Source organism: Ursus americanus, chromosome 21 (genome assembly GCF_024610735.1).
Source record: "Ursus americanus isolate L20-20 chromosome 21, mUrsAme1.1.p, whole genome shotgun sequence".
Lineage (NCBI taxonomy): Eukaryota > Metazoa > Chordata > Mammalia > Carnivora > Ursidae > Ursus > Ursus americanus.
The window spans coordinates 15,168,589-15,190,984 of NC_142147.1; the positions used below are offsets into that span (position 1 = coordinate 15,168,589).

The window sequence follows — 22,396 nt, forward strand, 5'->3', positions numbered from 1 at the left end:
TGGCTTTTAATAGGCCCTGTGTGGATTCAGGACTCTGGATAAAAAATGTCACCATCACCACCTCAGAGAAACTATTGACGTTCAATCAAAATGCTGGTACCTTTCATTAAAAACCTTTTATTTTAGCAATGATCAGAATTTGTTAATTCTCTACTTGTCATTTTGTGTCCATCAGACTAACTGCTAGGGCGGGAACCATGTCCACTTTGTTCACAACTGTAGCTCCTATTTAACACATGTAAATGATGTTTTAAATGGACACGTAGAATACACTCAATGAACACTGACTGCATGGGGGGGGTTTCATAATAAAGGGGAAGAGGCACCACTTAGAATTATCTGAAACACTTCTGTTACCTTGTAATCTGTTCTTGGATAGCTTCAGTGTTGGCTTCTGCAAAAAGGTACAGCATGGTACAGCTGAAGTAGTGGGTGTGGCTATTTGGGTACCGCAGCTGATTTGCAATGGCATTCAGGAAGAGATATCGACCTAGAAATTCAGAAAACTCAGTTAATTACAGACCTGTGCTTTACGTGAAAGGCCAATGTAAAAAGACAAATCATTATGAGGGGCTAGGGGGTTTGGATTTCTGATACAGGCTTTCACGGTATCCTTTAGTTTCAACCAGTGCTTCTGGGTCCCCAGTATTCCCATTTCTGGTGGGTTTATTTTGTATTTTCCACATAAAATTTTTTAAAAAATATTTAAAAACACACCCACTGCATATAAGCATTTCTCAAAAAAAAAAATTGGGAAAAATATCACTTTTAATTTCACAGATTTCTTTAATATTGCTTAACAGGAAGATAGCTGGATTCTTCTGCCCCTGTGTTCACAATGTTTTCCAGTATTGTTTCATGTAGTCCCTGGAAAATTCCACTGTACACTCATGACAACATGAATGCAAACATACACATTGTCATTACTGTGAAAGTAGTTCTGACCTCATAGCTCTTCTAAAAAGGGCTTCCAGTCCATACTTTGAGAACTGCTAATTTAGACTATACTAGAATAATTATCTATAAACTGGGTCTGGTTGCCTCTGCTTAATATGACTCATGTTTGTAAGACTATCCAAGTGAGCTTTAACACTGAAGGCTACCCTTTCCCCCCCCTCCCCTGGGCTCTGGACGTGATGGTATCCAATTTTGTTAAATCTTCATTTTACACGGTCTCAAATCCCTTCTACAAATAGACAAGCAAGTTTATGTATATCAAGATTAACTATCCTCTCAAGAATTGATAGTTAAAAGGAGGCATCCTTTTTAAAGTATTTGTGTGTTAAGGGCGCTTGGGTGGCTCAGTTGGTTAAGTGTCTGCCTTCCGCTCAGGTCATGATCCCAGGGTCCTGGGGTTAAGTCCCGCATCAGGCCTGCTTCTCCCTCTCCCTGCCGTTCCCCCTGCTTGTATTCTTTGTCAAATAATAAATAAAAAAATTTTCTTAAATAAAGTACTTGTGTGTTAAAATAAGCAAGACTATGTATAGTTGGTTAGTACCTACTGGGGTCTCTCTAAGAATGAATATAGAAGACTGAAAGAAATGTGATTCGACCAGGCAAGATGCAACCTATGGGAAGAATTATACTGCCAACTTTCTGCAAAGCAGGTTAGGGAAGTCCTATCCATTAATTTTTACATACCTAATATTTAACAAGTTGCTTGACAGACACTAATAAATGCTGGGGGGAAAGGCAGGCTAACAAAACAATGTAAGATGAACTTATTTTTAAAGAGACTAGTAAAAGGAACATGTTTATTCTCACACTAAAAAGAAATACTGTAATCATACACACTGAAATGTTAAATAAGGATTTTGGATATTTCTTTCCGTTTTTCCAAATTTTTGCATTAAGCAAATACTATACAATTAAAATAGCCAGCAAAGAAATACAAATACCATATGATTTCACTTGTGAAATTTAAGAAACAAAACAAGCAAAGGGGGAGGGGGAGAGTCAAAGTAGGGAACAATCTGATGTTGGATTGATTAAACAGGTGATGGAAATTAAGGAGTGCACTTCTTATAATGACCACTGGGTCATTTATCGAACTACTGAATTACTATATTGTACACTTGAAACTGATGTAACACTGTATGACAACCGGGATTAAAAATTTTTTCAAAAATAGAGCCATATAAGCATGTTGACAAAATATTTGTCTGTTGTGGCTTAAAGTATTTTTATGATCAGACTGGCAAAAGGTGCACAGAACTTAACTCTGACAACTGGCTGGCTTCACTCACCTTCAGTGTCCAAGTCCACAGCCAGGTTCTGGAAGATGTCCATGTGAGCCGAATGGGTGATCGTGCTCATTGATGGTGTGCTACCCTTGTTGTGGATGTGTGCAATGGCCTGAGTCCCTACGTAGAGCACCAGTGCATTGATGAGCTGGAGGTTGTAACGATTGCCAGGCTCATTGGATACCTAAATGAACAAAACAAAGCTGCTTATTTTCACAGAGGATTCAACATTTCTAAACCCTTTTTACGCCTTCATAGAAAAGCTGAACTGCTCTCAACATGTGTGATTTAAATTTTAGAAATTTGCTTTGAGGTTCTTGAACAAACACATAGCTAACCTAAGGGTGGCCAGGTCAATAACAGAAACACGATTTCCCTTTGGAAGCCAAAACTTTAACAGGTACCAGCAAAAAACTAAAGTTTGTGAAGTCAGTCTATGTATTATCTCAACTATAGAAAATACTTGGAGGGTCACCTGGCTGGCTCAGTCAGTGGAGTGTGTGACTCTTGATAATAGGGTTGAGGCCTATGTTGGGTATGGAGATTAATGAAATCTTAGAAAAAAGAAAAATATCTGGAGAGGGGAAAAAGTAGTTCTCTGGTGTGGAAAGACTGGAAAGATAACACAATTTCAAGTCCTATTCTATACAGCAAACTAAACCAGAATCCATTTAGAACAATCTTGGGAGGACTGACAGGAACCGATTATCAGCAGTATTATTCTTACAGAAAATGAGCCTATTCCCTGGTTGCCTCTTCCAAGTCAACAGCTTTGTGTGATAAGATGAACTAGTAAAATGCATAATAATCCAATTAATTTCATCCAACTATTAGAAAAAACACTACATTTTAAAATTTTTAAATCCACTTGAAAACACTAACTCCCACGGGCGCCTGGGTGGCTCAGTTGGTTAAGCATCTGCCTTTGGCTCACGTCATGATCCCAGGGTCCTTGGACTGAGTCCTGAATTGGACTCCCCTGCTCAGCGAGGAGTCTGTTTCTCCATCTCTCTCTGCGCCTGCCCCCTGTTCATGTTCGCTCGCTCTCTCTCCTTCAAATAAATAAAATCTTTAAAAACAAAAACAAAAAACTCCCACTAACTCCCAAACAGGCCACCCACAGGACTATGCACACAAAATGCTTGCTATGAAAGACACAGCTTAAAAGTTTAAGTCAAACCAGTTAACCTGTAGGTTGCTTCGCAAATCAGACAGAAAAGTGACCGGTGATCGAGTTTTAAGATAGGAATCCAAATCCTTTTTGAACTGAGGTGGCATCACTCCAGTAAAATTGGTAAGAATCCGGGGCGCAATGTTAATTTCACTCAACATATCCACCTGCCACACACAGATACAATAATCAAAACCAGAAGTAACATGTAGGAGTTAACAGCAAATTCTTTCTCTCCGCCTTAAAAAGTGGTAGGATTAAAACTGCACATTGTAAATATCTTGATGAGAACTGCCACTTTTTATTAATCTTTAATTAAAAGAACCTATCTCCAAAATGACAGGAATCTCTCATTCTGTAATAAATTAATCTTTCTTTAAAAAAATTATCTTTCTAAATTAAGGCAGGATTGGTATTTTTGTGAAGAGGTCTAACGTATATCACTGTTTCCTGGACTTGGATTTCAAAAAAAGAGTACAGAGGAGATTCCTCACACCAAGAGCCTAGTTTTTGAAAAGATGCCCCAGCGGAAAAGAACATCATATTTGCTACTTTAAAAAAAAGCGATGTGAAAGCAAGAGTACAAAATACATAAAAATTATAGTAGCTACATCAGGGCTATACACATTAAAAACACCTGTGAAATATGAGCATTACAAAGATCTGTTCTGCATTTCTGTACCATCAGGGCCATCTAGCAAATAACGGGTCCAACACCTCAACTGAGGTTCCCTAATAATAAATTTACTATCAAAATTAATTGAAAATAGCAGCTAGGCAAATACTGTGAACTAACATTCAGCAGGCTTAATAACATGACCCCCACCCCTCCAAAGAGCATCCGCACCTAACAATTTGTGTGTGTATGCTGGGGAGAAAGGGATTAAATAAGTCTACCACCTGAAAAAGGACTCAAATACCAAGACATAACTTTTTCTTGAACCGTTTGGAATTTTACCTTCAGATTAGGAGTGAATGGGTCTGGGAGCCTCATGTTTCTTGGGAAGGCACTCAGGATGAGATTTCTTAGCTGAATACAATTAGGTGGGATGACATCACAGAATCCATAATGGTAATCGCAAAGGAACTCAGGGAAATCATGCAAAAGAACCAACAGCACTCTCAAAGTGCCCTATTTTAAAAAAAATGAGAAAAACATTGGCTCTTTTCCACATTAAGTTAGGAAATGAGAGCAACATTTATACCTTTATGAATGTAACTTAAGTAAAAAAGACAAAAGTATATACTTCAATAACAAATTACAGGCTTTTTACCAAAATAGTTACATCTGGAAATCACCAAAAACTAGCTTTGGGGAGTTTATACCTTAAATGTGTATGCTGTAAGAGGCTGGCAAAAATTAATGAACTGTTAATTAAAAGACATAAGGTTCTGTCTTCAGAAGCTAGAAAAAAGAGCTAATGAAAACTAACGAAGTGAAAGAGCCAAAATCAATTACATGTTTTAAAAAGTACTGAAGGAGGGTGAATCAAAGCTGATTCTTTGAAAAGATTAAAATCGAGGCCTAGATGGCTTTACTGGTAAAATCTTCATTATAAATATTTAAGGAAAAATGAATACAATTTTCACAGTCTCAAAAGTAATTTTTGAAAGAATTTTCCAACTCTTTTAATGAGATTTACATAATCTTGATACCAAAATTTGACGTGAAAAATCACACAAAAATCCTAAGTATTAGAAATAGAAATCACAGTGATATATTGTGACAAAATAGTCCAAATGCAATGGCAGTTTAAGCATTTGATGGAGTTAAGAGAAAAAAAATTTACATGGTTTTGAAAAGGCATTCAATATAACTCAACACCCATTTAATGATTTTAAAGCTCAAATTATGAATAGAAGGGCATCTCCTTATTCAGATAATGGTATCTGCAAAACAAAACTATAGACTTATAAAAACATCATACTTAATGGTGAATTACTGAAAGCTTTCTTTAGGATCATTAAGGAGACAAGCATGCCATTATCACTATCTTCTACTCAACACTGTCCTGGAGTTACTGGCAACTGCAATCAAGCAGGTGAGAGTAAAACAAAACCCACTGTTATATGTAGATGAAATGACTGTGTATATAGAATACACTGAGCCTAGGGGTCTCAGTTAAGCATCTGCCTTCGGCTCAGGTCACGATCCCAGAGTCCTGGGATGGAGTCCTGCATCGGGCTCCCTTTGCCTGCTGCTACTCCTCCTTATGCACGCGAGCACACTCTAACAGTTAATCTTAAAAAAAAAAAAAGAAAAGAAAGAAAGAAAGAAAAGAAGAAGAATACACTTCTTCCCACAAAAGACACAGATAAACTCTCAGAAAAAGCAAATTTAGCAAGGTAGCTGAATACACAAGGTAGCTGGCCAATATACAAAAATCAATTGTTTCTATATGCTGTCAACAAATAAATTTAAAAGGTATTTTACAATTTCACAAAAAACATCAAATACCTAAGCATAATTCTAAAGAAAGAGGCTGAAAACCTCTATGCTGGAAAACTACAAAGCACTGCAGAGTAAAAGTAAAGACCTAACTAAATAGAAATATACATGTTCAGGACTGAAAGGCTCAGTATTATGAAGAGGTCTATTCCCTCCCAAGTGATCCACAGATCCACTGCAATTTCAATCTAAATGCCAACCAGCTTCCAGAAGTCAAATTGACTATGCAGTCCTTTATGCAATGGCAAATGACACAAAAGAGCCAAAATAATCTTTAAAAGAGAGCAAAGTTGAAGAGGATTTATTCTGCTGATTACTCTGGCTTTACAGTAAGTCTTAAAAATCAAGACAGTTTGGTATTGGCCTAGGAACAGATAAACAGATCAACCAGAGAGAGACACCCATACACAAATGGTCAATTATTTTGATGAAGATGCCCCATCAATTCAATAGGGAATGAAGAGTGGTACTGAAAAGCTTTATATTATTTATTGGGGTGGGAGTATAAGAAAGGAGGAGGAAATGAACCTCACCGTACATAAAAATAAAAATAAATCTGAGACAGATCATATCACCTAAACATGAAAGCCAGAATAACATGGGTTCTTGGATAGTAAATAGAGTGCATGCAGAATAGATTTCAATTTGGGATTGGCAAAGATTTCTTCCATGAGATACAAAACTCAACACTTAATGAAAGCAAAAGCTTGATCATTTTTACTACATTAAATTAAAAGTTTCCATTCCTCAAAAGACACCTTACTTTTAAGGGAATGAAAAGGTAAGCCACAAAAGTGGGAAATGTCTGATTATGTATTAAATGACGGGCTTATATCCAGAATATATGAAGAATTCCTATTAAAAAAATAAGAAAAACAGATAATTTAGTGGAAAGATGAGCAAAAAACTGTAAAAGGAACATCACAAAAGGATATCCAAATGGCCAATGCACTCATTAAAAAAAATCAAGGATATGCAAAGTAAATCCACAATGAGAGCCTACTGCACAACTGCCAAATGGCTGAAACAGGCAATACCAGGTATATGCTGGTGTTAGAGTTAATGGACACATATACTTAAGTTGAACCTATGAACACCCTGTTTGGGGACTGGTTATGAAGTACATTTGATTTCTGTACTTTACTATCTGTTATCCTTTAAAAACTTTTAACAGAAAAACTGGGGTGCCTGGGTGGATCAGTCGGTTAAGCATCTGACTTCAGCTCAGGTCATGATTTCGGGGTCCTGGGATTTAGTTCTGCATCAGGCTCCCCCTCCCTACCCTCTGTCCCACCCTCCACGCTATCAAGTAAATAAAATATTTTTTTAAAGCTTAATAAAATTAGGCCTCATATTCTCAGTTTACAGTGTTTAAGTAATTTTAAGTTCAAATTAATTTATAACTACAAATTAATTACCTTATAGAGGATTTGCATAGGTTTGGTGAGTTCCACATTTCTAAGGAAAGGCGCTAAATATTTGAATAAATCAATCAGTAGCTGTGCATACATAGGCCATCCCTGAAAGAAAGAAATGTACATCAGCCATAATTACACTCACCTGCTTGCTGTTCTACCACTAAAAATTTGCCCAAGCAGCTACACTGTGACTTATTATCTTCTTCATACTAATATAACTAGAGAATACTGACTTAAGTACCTCACTTAAAGACAGGCATTAAAAAGGAATAAGCATAATTTTGGCAATAGTGAAAAATGACATTTAAAACAAAATGGCTTCAGGGGTGCCTGGGTGGCTCAGCTGGTTGAGCATCAGACTCCTGATTTCAGCTCAGGTTGTTATCTTAGGGTCACAAGATGGAGCTCCCTGTCCAGCTCCCCACTCACTGGGGAGTCTGCTTGAGTTTCTCCCTCTGCCCCTCCCCTCACGGTGTATGCATGCGCTCACACTCTCTAAAGAATAAATGAATCTTTAAAACGGGGGGGGGGGGGGGGCTGTGTCTCCAGAAATTCCAGGACATATAGAGGTCCTTGTTCCTATAAGCGAAATTTAAAGAGGACAAGGAAACTGAGAAAATTTCAGACACAACACAAAATACTTAGTCAACTAAGAAACTGACAGAGGTCTATTTTCTTAATTCCTTCTTTTAATTAAGTCGTAGGTCTCAACCATTTCTTTTCCCACTTCCAACTCCTGTCAAATAACCTGATCCAGTTTACGAAAAGTTCACAACACAAATCCTCTGTTTTCAGGCAAACTTGGCCTGTCATCATCCCCCAATTATACAAATTATGTTCATTTTTGGACAATTTTATTCATTACGTTACTGTGTTCCTCCTCCTGGAATACCAAATAAAACCCACTCCATTTAAGGGTTATCTCACTTTCTTTTTTGCCAACCACGTTAAGGAGTCATATTTTCTTCTTAAGGGGTAATCACGGATGCTTTCTACAGTATTCACTTGCCATTTAATTGCAAGATGGGAGAGAACCTCTCATGTTAACTGTGTTTATTTGCAATTACACTTAAAAAACTCTTTACTAGTACTTGGTCCTAATTTCTTCAAATATAGACCAGTGGTATTCACCCTTGAGTGTGAGAGCTTTAGCATTTAGAGTGAGAACTCGTAAAACTGGCAGGTTCTAGAGCTCCATTAGCCAAAGTCTTATATAAAGGTACTCCAAGGTTTTGACTTTTTAAAAAAAGTCCTTAAGCGAGATTAACACATGGCTCACAACGGACTTGAAGGAGCAATACCCTAATCACTGAGGAATGGGCTTCTAGGCAGAGGCAGTCAAGTACTGGTTAAACCCTTTTCCATAACTCTACTCCACATTAAATAATTCTTGACTAAGCCTGAAAGAAGTACGATTATTACTAAATGACTAAGAGTGCTAATAATAAGCTCCAAGTAGTTACAGTCTTCATCTGTAGGAGATAAACTGCAGCCACACCTTCTGCTGTGGCGTATGTGCCAGCATTCTTGCAATAAATATCCGATGAGAGATCAGTTCAAGCCAGGCATACACAAAGCCAGGAGCTTTGGTAGGCCTCAAGATGTGGAATGTATTGCTGGAAGAAAAAAACCTTAGTCAGAAGCAAGGTCCAACTTAAATACAGTCAACAACACATCAATGTAAGTACACAACATGTACGCTATTTTTCAAATCAACATGCCTCAAATCCACAGGAGTACTTCTTTGAGTACTTCTCAAATTTTGCCACTAAGACAGCAATCCTTAACAAGAGATCTCTATTAAATCTAGTAATACTCACCAGAAAGCTGTAAGTGTCTGGAAATTAATGGTTTCCAATACATGCTCAGGTGCATTGAGTTCCAAGAGCAGCATGATAAAAATTCGATGGTAGGGAAGCTGCTGAAATTCACTTTGCCGAACATCATGATCCTGCAGGAGAACTCCCACTACTATACCAAGGACCTACAGAACACACAGATTACAGCCTGTAAATCATGAAGATAAATTCACTGACCACTCACTAGACATGCTTGCTTATCATATACTCTTATGCCCCACATTAAAGAAAAGGAAATGTACCATCTGAATTCACAATTATATGCTGGCAGCCAAAGGGCCCATACACTGGTTTGATGTGGCCTGCAAAAAATTTTTGTATTTTCTTTGAATTTCAATCATCTTTGACCAGAAATGTATACTCTCCACAAACCCACTGATTTTCCTAAAGCTCTAGAAATGAGCATGGTACACCATATTCTATTATGTTAATACACTCTAAAATCCTAATTTTTCTGGTCTGATGTGAAGTTGACAAGAGGCAAAATGGTTTATACTTCCCTTGACATTTAGTAAATGGAGGGGCCAGGGACAATCTTAGGCTTCAGAAATGTCTCAAAGAACCATCCTGCATGCCACTTGATTTTCCCACTGAGAGTGAGGGACAGGATAACCTGTTTGTAATTACCCAAGACCAAACTCTAAGTTTGTTTTTGCAGTTTTAATACTCAAATTTCCAGGAACTCCACTGTATATGTCAAAAGAAAACTATATTTTGTTCCTTTTCAGAAAATTAAGACAACTGCAATGTTACTCCTGGTGTTTGAGTTGCTCATCTATTATCAGCGGACATGTCTAGCCATCCCATTGACAGTGATTCTGTCTACTGGAGAAAATTTTGTATTTTCAATATCTTCCAAGGTAGTCATTACCAAACATTAACATACTGAAATATGCTGTTCCCCCCCACTGCCTTTGGTCTTTTAAAGTACCATACTCTTCTAAGATGTAGTGATTATGTTTATAATACTACCTACGAATTTAATTTCAGGACAGAAAAGGGGATGTTACAAAATGTTTTGGGGAACAGGCTGAGCCCTGAGAACCACTGATGCAGATTTCAAGTGTACCAAGACTAAGACAAAAAAGAAGTTCAGACCTTGTTCAGCAAATTAATCTTTGTGACAGTGTTGGTGGCCTCCCCTGAGTGCTTTACTAGCAGTGCAATGAGTCGGACAAAGGCATCCAGGTTGTGATAGCACTTGGCTCGGATCATGGTGGGATTAGCAGCAGGATTGTGCTGCTGCTCTGCCTGAGCACGGTAACTGATTTCAACACACATTTCAGTACACAGACGAAAGAACCTCGTTATGAGGTCATCAGTCTTCAGGATTCCTTGCTGGTGCATCTACCAAGGGAACAACAACAACAACAAAATATATATATAGATATATAGAAATAAGAAACAGATAATACACATAAATTTTTTAATTTTCATGCTTAAAAGGTATTCTCTCATTTATTTCATGTCACATTTCTTATTCTTACTTTTAAAAAGGTGTCATGAAAACGACTTCTCCATTAAGGACCAATGACAGAATTCCTCAGTTTTAAGTTTAATGGAGAATAGAAAAGATGGAAGGTGAGAAAGAGGTAACAACATGGCAATTTTGAAAAACAGTCCACAGCCAAATAATGTGGAAATTTAACTAGGAAAATAAACCAACTTTCAGGAACCCACTAAAATCAAATGAAGATATTCTAGCTAATTCATATTTCCCCCAAGTAGGAAATTAAATGACATATTATTTCGTATTTTACTTTCCCACAGAATTTAAGACAATTTCTTCCAACTGACTCAACCAATAACAAAATTTTTCAAACTCCAACGAGCTGCAACAGGAAAATCAAATAAAAATTTGTACAGTAAGTGGGTATCAAAGAAAATAGCTACAGATCATATCTGGCTATTTTAGTGAAAACTGAAGTTTATTCTAATGTGAATTCAGTTTAAAGTAAAATGTTGTTTTAAAGGATAAAAGTACAAATTTTATGATACATGATTTGGAAGTGAAGCAAAGCAGAGAAGTTATTTGGCTAGTATGAAAGAAGAATGCAGTATAACAAGGGTTAAGGCTGCAGAGGGAGAGGGAGGTCAGTGCTTAAAGAACCAAGCCCAGAATGAAAAGTTGACCATTATCTTGGAAACTTTGAAACAATTTCCCTGTCTCTTGATAGGCAATAAAATAACTGAATTGACATTAATGTACCCTAGGCAAGACAGGAGGTCAGCAGAGGGACTTCTGTACACTGAAATCTGAATAACGGGGGGGGGGGGGGACTAACGAAGACAAACTGCTATGATCAAGAGGAAGCACGAGGCGGGAAGAATTCTCAAAAGGATGCATAAGAGAAAAGTATAAATTATCCTTTTTTAAACAGAGAGAAGAAACAAGAGTAAATAAGCAGCAGGAAGAGCTGAGACAGGTGCCACATCCATACCCATGAAATATTGATGATCGCAAAACCGACTGATTCAAAGTTCTTCTATCCAAATTAGAAATAAAACTACAAACATTCAGTAACACCTTTGCAATAAGGTATATTTTAGAATTTTTTAGGGTACAGACCTACTTAGTATGATTTATTTAAGTTAACATTCATCTTGAAAAGTAAATCCAATTTCTAACTTCTAAAATTCAAATCAGCTCTTCCACATTCCATTGTCATTTATGTGATAATAGACCTAATTTGCCATCTTTCTTTGGTAGCACACCTAAACTTTCATCTAGGTTTAAAGAAATACAATGGTCAATCTGCAGAAATAAGCAGATAGAGAAATATGTCTCCCTGAACAAATACTACAATAGTTTTACTAAAGAAATTCTAAGGGCAATTCACAAGTAACCATTCTCGCCATGAAGTAACATGATTAGGACACACTGACTACTGGGTATGAATCCCTCCCAGTGGCTGAAAACAGACAGTAACGATCAAAAACAGAATGCTAAATGGTACTACAGCTCTCTTCCTACGTTTTCGTCTGTTTATCCTGTTACAAATATTCTTTCCAAACCTAATTATTCTAGGAACTTGTTTCCTAACGCTTTAACTCAAAGTCCAATTTAGATCAAATTGAATGAAAATAAATACTGGAAACTATTTCCCAAAAGAACACGTTAATCAGTTTTAGGTAAATAAGCTACTTAATTTAGAAAATATAATAAAAGCCTCTACCATTTATATATTCAAGTTTTTTGCTGTGTTTTATTTTTTTAAAACATGAGCTATTATCAGAATTTTATTTATTAGCCCATAATCCCCTTATCAAACTAGTAAAATTATTACACACATCCGGGAATTTCATTATTCATTATCTGATCCACTGTACTCTGTAATTATGACAACTGAAATGGGATAAGCAGAACTAAAGGGGACATGAAATGTTGAATTTACTGGTTAGGGTCCAAAGATGAGGAAAGAAATAAGCTTCATCAATTTAACAGTGTAATAATGATGACAATTTTTGGTTTACATGAGTATGGAGGTAACTGGCCACAGGTACATAATACTGAGCTTAAATATTGGAGGCATCACACCCTACTTATGTTGAATAAAAAGCACCTTTCTTTCCAAAAGCTCTACCTGTCCAACAAACGCAGAGAAAGCTTTGGTACTGTCACGGCCAGCTGCTGCTGAATGGTAGAGATTCACCCATTCCCTCAGAAGATACTCTGCCTTCTCCCTCAGGCCTGGAGGATCATCGTACTCTGAGGCTTGAGAGATTCCAGAATGCATCATAAAGTTAGGGCCTCCATGAGCACGATCAATCATTGCTTCATAGTTGGATCGCACTACTTCCATCAGCTGGGGCAATCTAGTACAATAAATCCAGAGTGAAAATCAGTCTACTCATGGCTGTGATTTCACAGACATACAGTTGGACAATTTGCTTATATAATAGAAACCCCAACAGTCATTTTCATATTTAAACAAGACTATCCATGGTCTCTGTTTACTCATAACCACATAATATGCAAATGATTGACCTTGGTTAAGCCACTTCCTGACCCCCCCAAAATGGTGCCTGTTGAAATGGAGCTGATGTTCAGTCAACAAATATTAACTGTGTGCCTACCACGTGCCATGGTTTGTTATTTATCTTAACCTCAACAATTTTTTGAGATACTATTTCTATTTTATTCAAGAAAAGGTAAGTCAACTTACCTAAAATCAAATTTTAAAGTGGCAGAGCCAGGGCTTAAACAGAGGGCTCTTGACACCAACTCTAGTACTGCATGTACTGCTTGCTCTATGGCAAGAAGGCTTGGCAGTTAGTTAAGCTTTCAAACTTCAAGGTACAACATTAAGCCTCACTACAGCTTCCCACATATTATAGGTACAGCAGTTTTAACGGGTAATGTTAGTAAGTCTGCACATTTATTTCTAAAGCTCCTTCACAGACTGAACACACAAAGATCCCACAACATTTCATCCTCACCCTTCTGGAGCATTGCCTCTGGAGTGAGCATTAATCCTCATGAGAGTTTCAATGGTGTGGAATAGATCTGCCTCAGTAACATGAGCAACACTCCTTTCATCCACCAACAGGATTTTTACCAATTGCATAGCAAATGCCACGGCCATGTAGTTTAAACCATTCTCCATTGACTGGCAACACAGAAAGCACAATGTAAGATAGACAACACTTACAGCAACCACACTTCCCAACTACAAGAGTCCTTTTTCCTACTTAAGAAAATTCCGTCCATACCTGAGCTAGGTGAAGATCATACTGCTGCATATTAACCAAATGATTGCGAATAAGCAACTCCACTGCTTCCACATTGTATTTATATTCATCTCGACATTCAATTAGGCACCTAGAAAAAGTATTTCTTTAAAGGCCTAACCATACTGTATCAAGTAAAATAAAGAACTCACTTTATTCAATGGTAATTTGTTCCAAATTAAGGATGCTATGAGAACCAACTGCTAGTATCTAAGACTCAAAATAGCCAATAATGAAGTAGAAGAGACAGCCCAGTGTTAAAACTCAAGCTTTGATCTCAAAGCCTAGAAAACAAAGCATTCCATTTAAGACACTGAAATATTTATATATGAACACCACTGCTATGAAATCACTGAAACCTTTAAAAGCCAATGATCTACAATTCATCCCCCAAAGCAAGGTATTGGTTTTCCATATTCATCATGGGCACCAAATGGTTAAGGGCCAAGCAATCAACTATTCTCACTACTCAGAACTGAGACAAACGTCCCACTTACCTTCTAGAAAAAGGAAATCTCTGGACATAAACAGGGCATGTATGTTAGAAAACAGTCCAATAAATAGTACTCTTCTAAGATGGCTACTGACCTTGTGATCTGTTTGTTACACCACGGGGACCCATATGCCCTGCCGTCTTGAAGAGCTTTTAAGACCAAAAGGTGGCACTCCCTATAGCGCAGCAGTAGGTCAGCATCAGCACCACTTGTGGCATCTAGTAAACCCTCTACAGCCTACAGAAGAAAGACAGTATTCACATCATGGAAAATACAGTACTTGACCAAACTATCAGAGCCAAAAACCAAACCTTAACAGAAACTACAACACAGCTTCTAAAGCCTCTAGTTAATAATGTCCACACTCACCAAAATGCTTTTCACTTACCCTAACAAACAATCTCTAAATTCTATCTAGTTTATATTCACTGTGTTCTTCACATGAAAGGCCCCACTGTCCCTAGATAGTCAAAATCCAATTCCCCACCAACCCTCTCACATCACTCAAGTACTTGGGATCAATTCATTCCTCCAAATCTAAAGTGCTACCTTTTCAAGTTTCTTAACTGTATTTTCAAAAGATCTTAATGAAAAATTTTGTCCCGTTTCACCATCGGTAATTGTCATGACTATGTTCTACCCTAGAGAAAATTACCTGATTACCAAAAAGAACTTGTTTTAACTTAATTTCAAACTCTTAACATAACTTAAGGAGATGATGGTGTGGGGGGGTCACTACATTTACAAACCTAGTCTCTTCTTAAAAGTAACATTTAAGAACTAACCTTCTGGAGCAATCCAAGAGCAGCTATGGCATCCCGAGAGTTTCGAGATAATACTACAACCTCCAAAAGACTTCTAAGAGCCTGAGCTTGAGGATTCATGGCCAAAGTTGGTGGGATGGCATGTAGGTGCTGTTCCAGTTCTGTAATGCACTTATCATAAATCTGAGCTACATCATCTGTTGCCCAAGCTTGCTGTTTTAGAGAAGGAAAAAACCAAGGAAGAAATAGGCAAAACTTTTAAAGCATTTTCACTGGCTCGTTCAGTAATTAAAAAGTCTTTTACTATGTTTACTCCCCTGAATTTTTTTTTTTTCATCAAAACATAGAGGGGCTTGTCCATTCCCATTCCTGAACTATTCAACCTTAACAACATTAGGTGGGGCAGTGCAAGGCAGGGGTGAGGGGAGGGGTATTGCACTGCACTGAGGAAAATCCAACAGATATCAACACAATCAAGTCATCAAAGCAAGCAAGATAAATAATGGGATAGGATACAGCCTAGGAATTTAGGTAATCTAAACCATGGAAAATACAGTACTCAGTTCAACTGTCAAAGCCTGATAGAATAACACAGCATTATTTCTGTGATAAACCCATCAAAGATGCAGATCCGAATCTATTCCCGAGAACATACTGGACAAACCCAAATCAGGCCATTCTAGAAAATAAGTGGCCTATAATCCGCAGAAGCGTCAAGGTCATGAAAGATGAGGAAAAGGTAAGGTGCTGTACCAGACTAACCTAGGGTAAATTTAAAAAATATAACTAAGTGAAATGTATGATTCTGAAATAGGTCCTTCTCCTATAAAAAGGTGATATTGGGACACTTCATAAAACCTGAATGAGGTCTAAGGATTAGGTACTAATATACCAGTGTTAACTTTCTGATTTCAACAGAATGTCTTTTTAGGTAACACACACCAAAGTTTTTAAGAGTGACTGGGACATCAGGGTCAGCATTTTATATTCAAACGGTTCAGGGTAAAAAATGTTTCGCCCTCCCTACATCTTCAACTTTTCTATGGATAATTACTTCAAATTTTTAGAAAAAGTTTTTACAAAAAAACAGGTGAAGCCACGGGGGTCACCATGTAAATTCCTCTAGTTAGGCCAAACATGAAAATCAACCATATGGGTTTGAAAAAGAAAAAAAGAAAAAAAAAAAAAAAAAAAAAATCCCCCAGATGCCATGTTCATCTGATACAGATTAACAGATAAAAACATTCAAATTAAAACGTAAAACATTCAATTTAATCCCAGGCAACGATTTACCTTCATGGGTTGAGCTAAAAATCCTGTGGGCTGACTTAAATCATTCGTGGGCAAGAAGCCAGGCACATTGCGCGCAAACTCTTCATAAACAGCCAGCTGCTTTGGGTCCACACCACCAACCTGGAAAGAAGAAAACCTATTTTGACAGAATCCTCTTCACAAAATTGAAGGCAAGTTTTTTTCAAAGTGGAAAGTTTGCATGGGAGTAAGCACAGGGATTCTGAAACGGGACACAGGAGCCACTACAACATATTGATGTTACATGCATGACTGAGTATGCATGCATCTGCACACAATTCACAGTGTTTCCCATTTCCCTGAATCCTGTCAAGAGTCCCCTTCATTTACAAATTCATTTGAGTTTTTCTACTGGAAAATGCCTCAAATAGGACCATACCAAGTGCAATTCTCCAATGGAACTGGTAAAAATGATCAGAATTCTCACATCTTCTTCTCACCAATAAGTAACTAGCAATATAAACTTAAGTGCCAGAAGGGAAGACCAAGTTGTAAAACACAAAAATTAAGGGGGACATGAACTCTGTATGGTAGCACTTCAACAACTGCGAGGTACATACATCTAAGGTTATCTTTTTTTTTATATATACTTTTTTATTTTAAAGTAATCTCTTGATTTTATCTTTAAGTAATCCCTCATGTGGGGCTTGAACTCCGTCCCTGAGATCAAGAGTCTCACACTCTACCAACTGAGCCAGCGAGGCACCCTACCTAAGGTATCTTTATGCTTTCTCCACAGGTAGCCTTCAAACGATATGCTCCTGAGGTAGATCTGTCTCAGAAACATCTAACATTTAACCCCACTGTCTTAGTCTTGTTGAAGAGTTTAAGCAACAAAAACAGAAAGAAAACAAAGATGGGCAGAGAGAGACAAAGCCCCCAAATCTCACTTTCAGCCTGATTTGCTCTGGCATCCGCTCAGCTTGGTATGTTAACACAACAGGATCACAGTACCTGCGCCCTTCTTGCCTAGCATGTTTTCTCAGCTCAAATTCCTGCAAGTAAAAAAAGTCACTGAGGTTCTTGTTATGCGGCATTTTCTTAAATTGAAAAAAATAATACTTAAACAGCAAACGCTAAACACTTACAGTTGCTAATCTCTTGTCCATCTCAGGGCCTGCTTTTTCTACTGCAGTCTTCTGAATAAAACAGCAAGCTAATTCACAATTGTCCTGAGCTAACTGGGCAGCTGCCTGATCCATCATTTCCCTTTGTTGTGCAGATGCAGTCTATGGGAAGGGGAAGAGACAGAAAGAAAACAATTCAAATTTCGTTTTCTGTGGATGGACAAGACAGATGAGAAAATAGGAAATACAGTGCCTAGACAAATTTTAAAAGTTCTGACTGGACTTATGACTCATTAGCTATGACCATGAAATAGCCTAATATTCATATTCATCTGTAAATAAAATACTACTCACCCAAAACATTTTATTTATCAGGTTATTGTGAAGACAGTGACTATGGAAACAGTTAAGCAGTTAAAAAAAAAAAAAAAGGCATTAACCATGACATGTAAGACCCAAAATTAATAATTGAGTTACTTGAAGTGTGCGTGCGTGTGTATGTGTGTACAAAGTCACTTTCCATTGTTTTGTACTGTCCTATTCCAAGTGCTTTAATCAAATTCTTAATGATAAAGGAAACAAGATTGTTAACTCAGGCATTTTTTTAAATCCTTCATTTCTTTAAATGAATAAATATTTGGATATCTACTATCTGCAAACACTGTGTTGAGGATATAATAGCAAAAACAAACACGATGCTTCACCTCATAGAATTTACAATCTAAGAGAAAGGAAGATATCAAACAAATTTGGTGATGTGCAAAGAAAAAGAACCTCTTTCAGACAAGCAGTAAGGAACTGTGTACTACACCAAGAACATAGTCAACGTACACGAAGGGCTGAGGCAAAACTGTTTTTCAGGTTGGTAGATATGCTCATTAGCAAAGGTTCCCTGCAGGTAATCATAGCCATTCCAGCTGTTAAGTTACGCATCATGTGATGAGCTGCTATTCGCATTCGAGATTCCTCAGAATCCAAGGCAAAATCCTTCCTGACTATTTGCTCACAAGTAGTCATGGCAATCTTGATCGATCGATCCACCACAGGATGGACCAGCTCCTGGACAGCCCGTTCAATTGCCTGGCGTACACACTGCTTCAACTGTGGATGGGCCTGAAACAAGGGAATCTAGGTAGGAAAAAACAAGTTAAGTCAACAGCTTGTTAAGTAAGACAACCCAACTTCCATCAGTAATCACACCCACGATTTTGGAAGTTACTTCAATATTAACCATTAACTACCAATTTCTACTTTAAATTAACCACTGAAAAACATGGGAAATAGAAGCTAAGCTACAAAGACAGTATACCTTATGATACGTAATAATAGACAGGTCTTCAATTTTTTAAAAATCTGATGGGCAAATTTTTTTTTTTTATCACCGGATGCATTACATGCTTGCTTAGTTAAAATCTGTGGCTTAAGTACTCTTTTTTTTTTTTTTTTAAGATTTTTATTTATTCATTTCAGAGAGAGAGACAGAACGTGAGCACATGAGTCAGGGCAGGGAGAGGGAGAAGCAGACTTCCCAACTGAGCAGTGAGCCCAAAGTGGAGCTCGATCCCAGGACCCCGGGACCATGACCTGAACGAAAGGTAGATGCTTAACAAACTGAGCCATCCAGGCGCCCCATGTGGCTTAAATACTCTTTAAGAGAGTGACTTCTTTAGTTGCTTGGAGAAATGCAAATGAATCAAGTTTATAGAGAAAAGGACTTCTAAAAAAAACATTATTACAAATAATTCCTCAGAATAGCAAACATTTACACTACCATACACTGAAGCCATTTTGCCTCACTTGAAAGACTACTTCCAATCTTTTATCTCAAACTATGCCCTAATAGTCATTTGGTCTCATTAAGTTAAACTTAATGACCTTGTAAGAAATTTTTAAAATATTCATGATGGATACATGAAAGCATTCAGATTACTGACATTATAAAGGGGAACCACAATTTCTAGATCAAGCCCCCACCAAAAAACACAGGATAGGGGGGACAGGTTAATAAAATACCTCTTTCAAAATCCCATTATGTTCTTTAAATAAAAGAAGGCTCAATGTATTACTGTTACTCCTGTATTTGTGAACATTTTCAGTTTCTAAAAAACAAACACCATGAATGCTTCCAAGTATGTGATTCTGAACAAATGTTAAGCAGAATAAAAGACAGAAGATAATCATCACTCTGAACACATAGAGTCAAATACGACCTTTTAAGTATAGGAATTTTATATGACTTCAAACCAAACTTCCCTCCTAGAACCAGGCTACAGATTTATAACTGGAAGTATTAAGTCCCACTTCTAGACCCTGGCCCAGAGATTTTACATACACACACAGGAATCAGCTCAGTTCACACTATCTGCCAAAAGAAAGGGCATAATGTCAAGGCTAAGGGTGACATGATAATGAAAATAAAAAGCAAAAACTTAGGAAGACACTAAGGATCTTTTGACCCGTGGAAGGAATTCCTGGCGATTGCGATTATATTGCCAGCTGATTAGTATCTTAGGGTTCGGATATGAGGAACAAATATAGATGTCTAGTCACAATAACTATTTTTAGAGTAGAAAAAAATCCAAGCTGTACTACACAGCAGTTCCCAATTCCTGCCAACCTAAGAATCCAGAAGAAAGGGGAAAAAGAAAAAAAAGGTGACCAGTTTATCTTGTCACAAAGTGGGAACTGGGGGATGGAGCAGTGTTTACTTACCGTTGGATTTAGGGTAATGTGTGGTGCCAAGCCTGCAAGGGAATACACATTGATGTCGTGGTAGCTGTACTGTGGTTGTGGTGGAACTGTGGCTGTACAAGTGGTACTGGTAGCTGGTGTTGTAGAAGTTGCTAAATGTTAAGAGATAAAATAAGAGCTAATAAAAAGCACACTTCTTGATTTTACCGTAACATTAGCGGGTATCAAGTGGTCTTTCATTAAATTAACTAGATTAGTCTCTTGGAGGACTTGGGACAGGTCACATTTTTTCCACCCTAAATTATAAGAAAATTTCTTTTGTTTTAATAGAGATTTGAACAAAGTATGTAAAACTAGGTCAGTGACATGCTACATTAGTAAGCCCACACCTTGTTGGAATACTCTTTATTACAGGTATCTATTTCCAGTCTAGGATATTTCCCGGTTTCACCTGGAGATTCTTAGCTACTGAATACTGACAAGAGAATGCAAAGCTGGTTTATTTTAACACACCTCCCAATCTTTTTTTCAACACTCCTATAGCGCCCACACTTCCAATCTACATGATCCAAGTATAATAATTCACTCCCCGGGCAGATCTAGCTGGCAGTCTGGCCAGTGCACGATTTGAGGAATAACACAGACCATCATGCCATGCAGTCCCTTCTCAGGCCTCAAACAATGTAAAAGATAAGCTGGCTTAGTTGGGGTATGATTAATGATGCTTAATTAAGAATACTATATGAATTCTAATACCTAAGACAATGCCTACACATTACTTATTTTTCCTTAACAATTTAGATGGCTCACCAAAAAGTATACAAAACTTCAGCACCACGTTATGTGGAAAATTATAACTTGCTATATGCATGAAGATGTACCATTTAAGAAAAAATTCTGTAAAGCAGAGGGCTAATTATCACACTTACTTGTGGTTGTGATGGGAGGGAGTTCTTCTGGCTGCTTGACATCTTTCTTTGGAGCAGAGAGTTGCTCATCTAAGTTCTTTAGGCGATCTTTATCCTTTAGGAGGTTTCCAGGTTTTAGCTCATTGATGTCTAATGCAAGGTTCTTACAAAGGACCTCAATCTCAAACTTCAAGTTTAACTGCATAATTAAAATATTTGAATTTTAAAAATGTAGCTTCATTCACAATATATACTACTCTCACCCAAATGTACAGTGCTTCCCCCAAATATACTCTATGTTTCCTGTAAATTTTAATAATGTGAAGGCACAGAATGTTCTAAAGGATAAAGCAGCAACAAATTTACCTTTAAGTCATGTTCCTGATGTAGCTCTGCTAATACATTCATAATTGCCATCGTCCATGGGTTAGGTGGCCTAAAAACCTAAAGAAAAGCTATAATGTTAAGGTGGCCCCCAAAAATCATTCTTTAATTTGTATTATTTAGAACAGTTAAGCACTTATACCTATGTGGCCATAACAAACCCCTTGGGTTTCCCATCTATACCATATTTTAGGAAAACACCAAAACCCAAAGCCATTCTTTAAAATCATGCTACCTTAGCCTCTCACACTAGAAATCCGAGATTCTCAGAGGAAGACTGACTGAACCAGCTCTATGCTCATAGGAACTAAGGTTATAATCTCTTGCCCTTTTGCTAAAACTAACTCTTACAAATTGACCATCAATAAAATATTAAAATCTACTCACCACACTACGAATGCTAGATTCTAAGACTTTGGCAACAAAGGGCACTACGTAGAGCAACTCTTGCTGTCCTTTAACATAAGCCTCTAGCAGCAAAGATTTTACATCCAAGTCCTAGAATTAGAAAAATATTTTTAAAAGCTGGGAATATACTTCTAAACCCCTCACAAAGTAGTAAAAGAAAGGTATCCCGCCAAACTCTTTCCCCGATCAGGAATCAATATAGTATGACCCTTGCCTTACAAAAAGGTGATAACAGATCTTACTGGCTTTTGTTTACCCTGCTAAACAATGCAAGATCATGAGGATGCAATTAGATTCAAAACATGGGCCAAATTCTTACACCCAATCATCATTAAAAATAGCCCCAAATAGGGGCGCCTGGGTAGCACAGTCGTTAAGCGTCTGCCTTTGGCTCAGGGCGTGATCCCAGCGTTCTGGGATCGAGCCTCATATCAGGGTCCTCTGCTAGGAGCCTGCTTGTTCCTCTCCCACCCCCGCTTGTGTTCCCTCTCTCGCTGG

General features: G+C 37.6%; 1 protein-coding gene across 7 annotated transcripts in view; it reads right to left on the reverse strand.

Moving 5' to 3' along the window:
- CNOT1 (CCR4-NOT transcription complex subunit 1) overlaps positions 1 to 22,396 on the reverse strand; it is a 105,480-nt gene that overhangs the window by 1,060 nt on the left and 82,024 nt on the right. For 4 of the 7 annotated variants that reach the window (XM_045806913.2, XM_045806914.2, XM_045806911.2 and 1 more), the window contains 21 exons: positions 21,878 to 21,988; positions 21,473 to 21,550; positions 21,128 to 21,305; positions 20,220 to 20,350; positions 18,339 to 18,635; positions 17,529 to 17,669; positions 17,331 to 17,435; positions 16,423 to 16,542; positions 15,151 to 15,342; positions 14,460 to 14,602; positions 13,854 to 13,962; positions 13,581 to 13,750; positions 12,704 to 12,956; positions 10,239 to 10,487; positions 9,102 to 9,265; positions 8,780 to 8,897; positions 7,282 to 7,383; positions 4,373 to 4,546; positions 3,432 to 3,581; positions 2,247 to 2,427; positions 358 to 490 (listed from right to left, as the gene is read on the reverse strand). In XM_045806913.2, coding sequence (XP_045662869.2) covers positions 358 to 490; positions 2,247 to 2,427; positions 3,432 to 3,581; positions 4,373 to 4,546; positions 7,282 to 7,383; positions 8,780 to 8,897; positions 9,102 to 9,265; positions 10,239 to 10,487; positions 12,704 to 12,956; positions 13,581 to 13,750; positions 13,854 to 13,962; positions 14,460 to 14,602; positions 15,151 to 15,342; positions 16,423 to 16,542; positions 17,331 to 17,435; positions 17,529 to 17,669; positions 18,339 to 18,635; positions 20,220 to 20,350; positions 21,128 to 21,305; positions 21,473 to 21,550; positions 21,878 to 21,988 — 3,299 coding nt within the window. The remainder of the gene's footprint in view (positions 1 to 357; positions 491 to 2,246; positions 2,428 to 3,431; positions 3,582 to 4,372; positions 4,547 to 7,281; positions 7,384 to 8,779; positions 8,898 to 9,101; positions 9,266 to 10,238; positions 10,488 to 12,703; positions 12,957 to 13,580; positions 13,751 to 13,853; positions 13,963 to 14,459; positions 14,603 to 15,150; positions 15,343 to 16,422; positions 16,543 to 17,330; positions 17,436 to 17,528; positions 17,670 to 18,338; positions 18,636 to 20,219; positions 20,351 to 21,127; positions 21,306 to 21,472; positions 21,551 to 21,877; positions 21,989 to 22,396) is intronic. The other 3 variants (XM_045806916.2, XM_045806917.2, XM_045806915.2) reach the window with 1 other exon arrangement.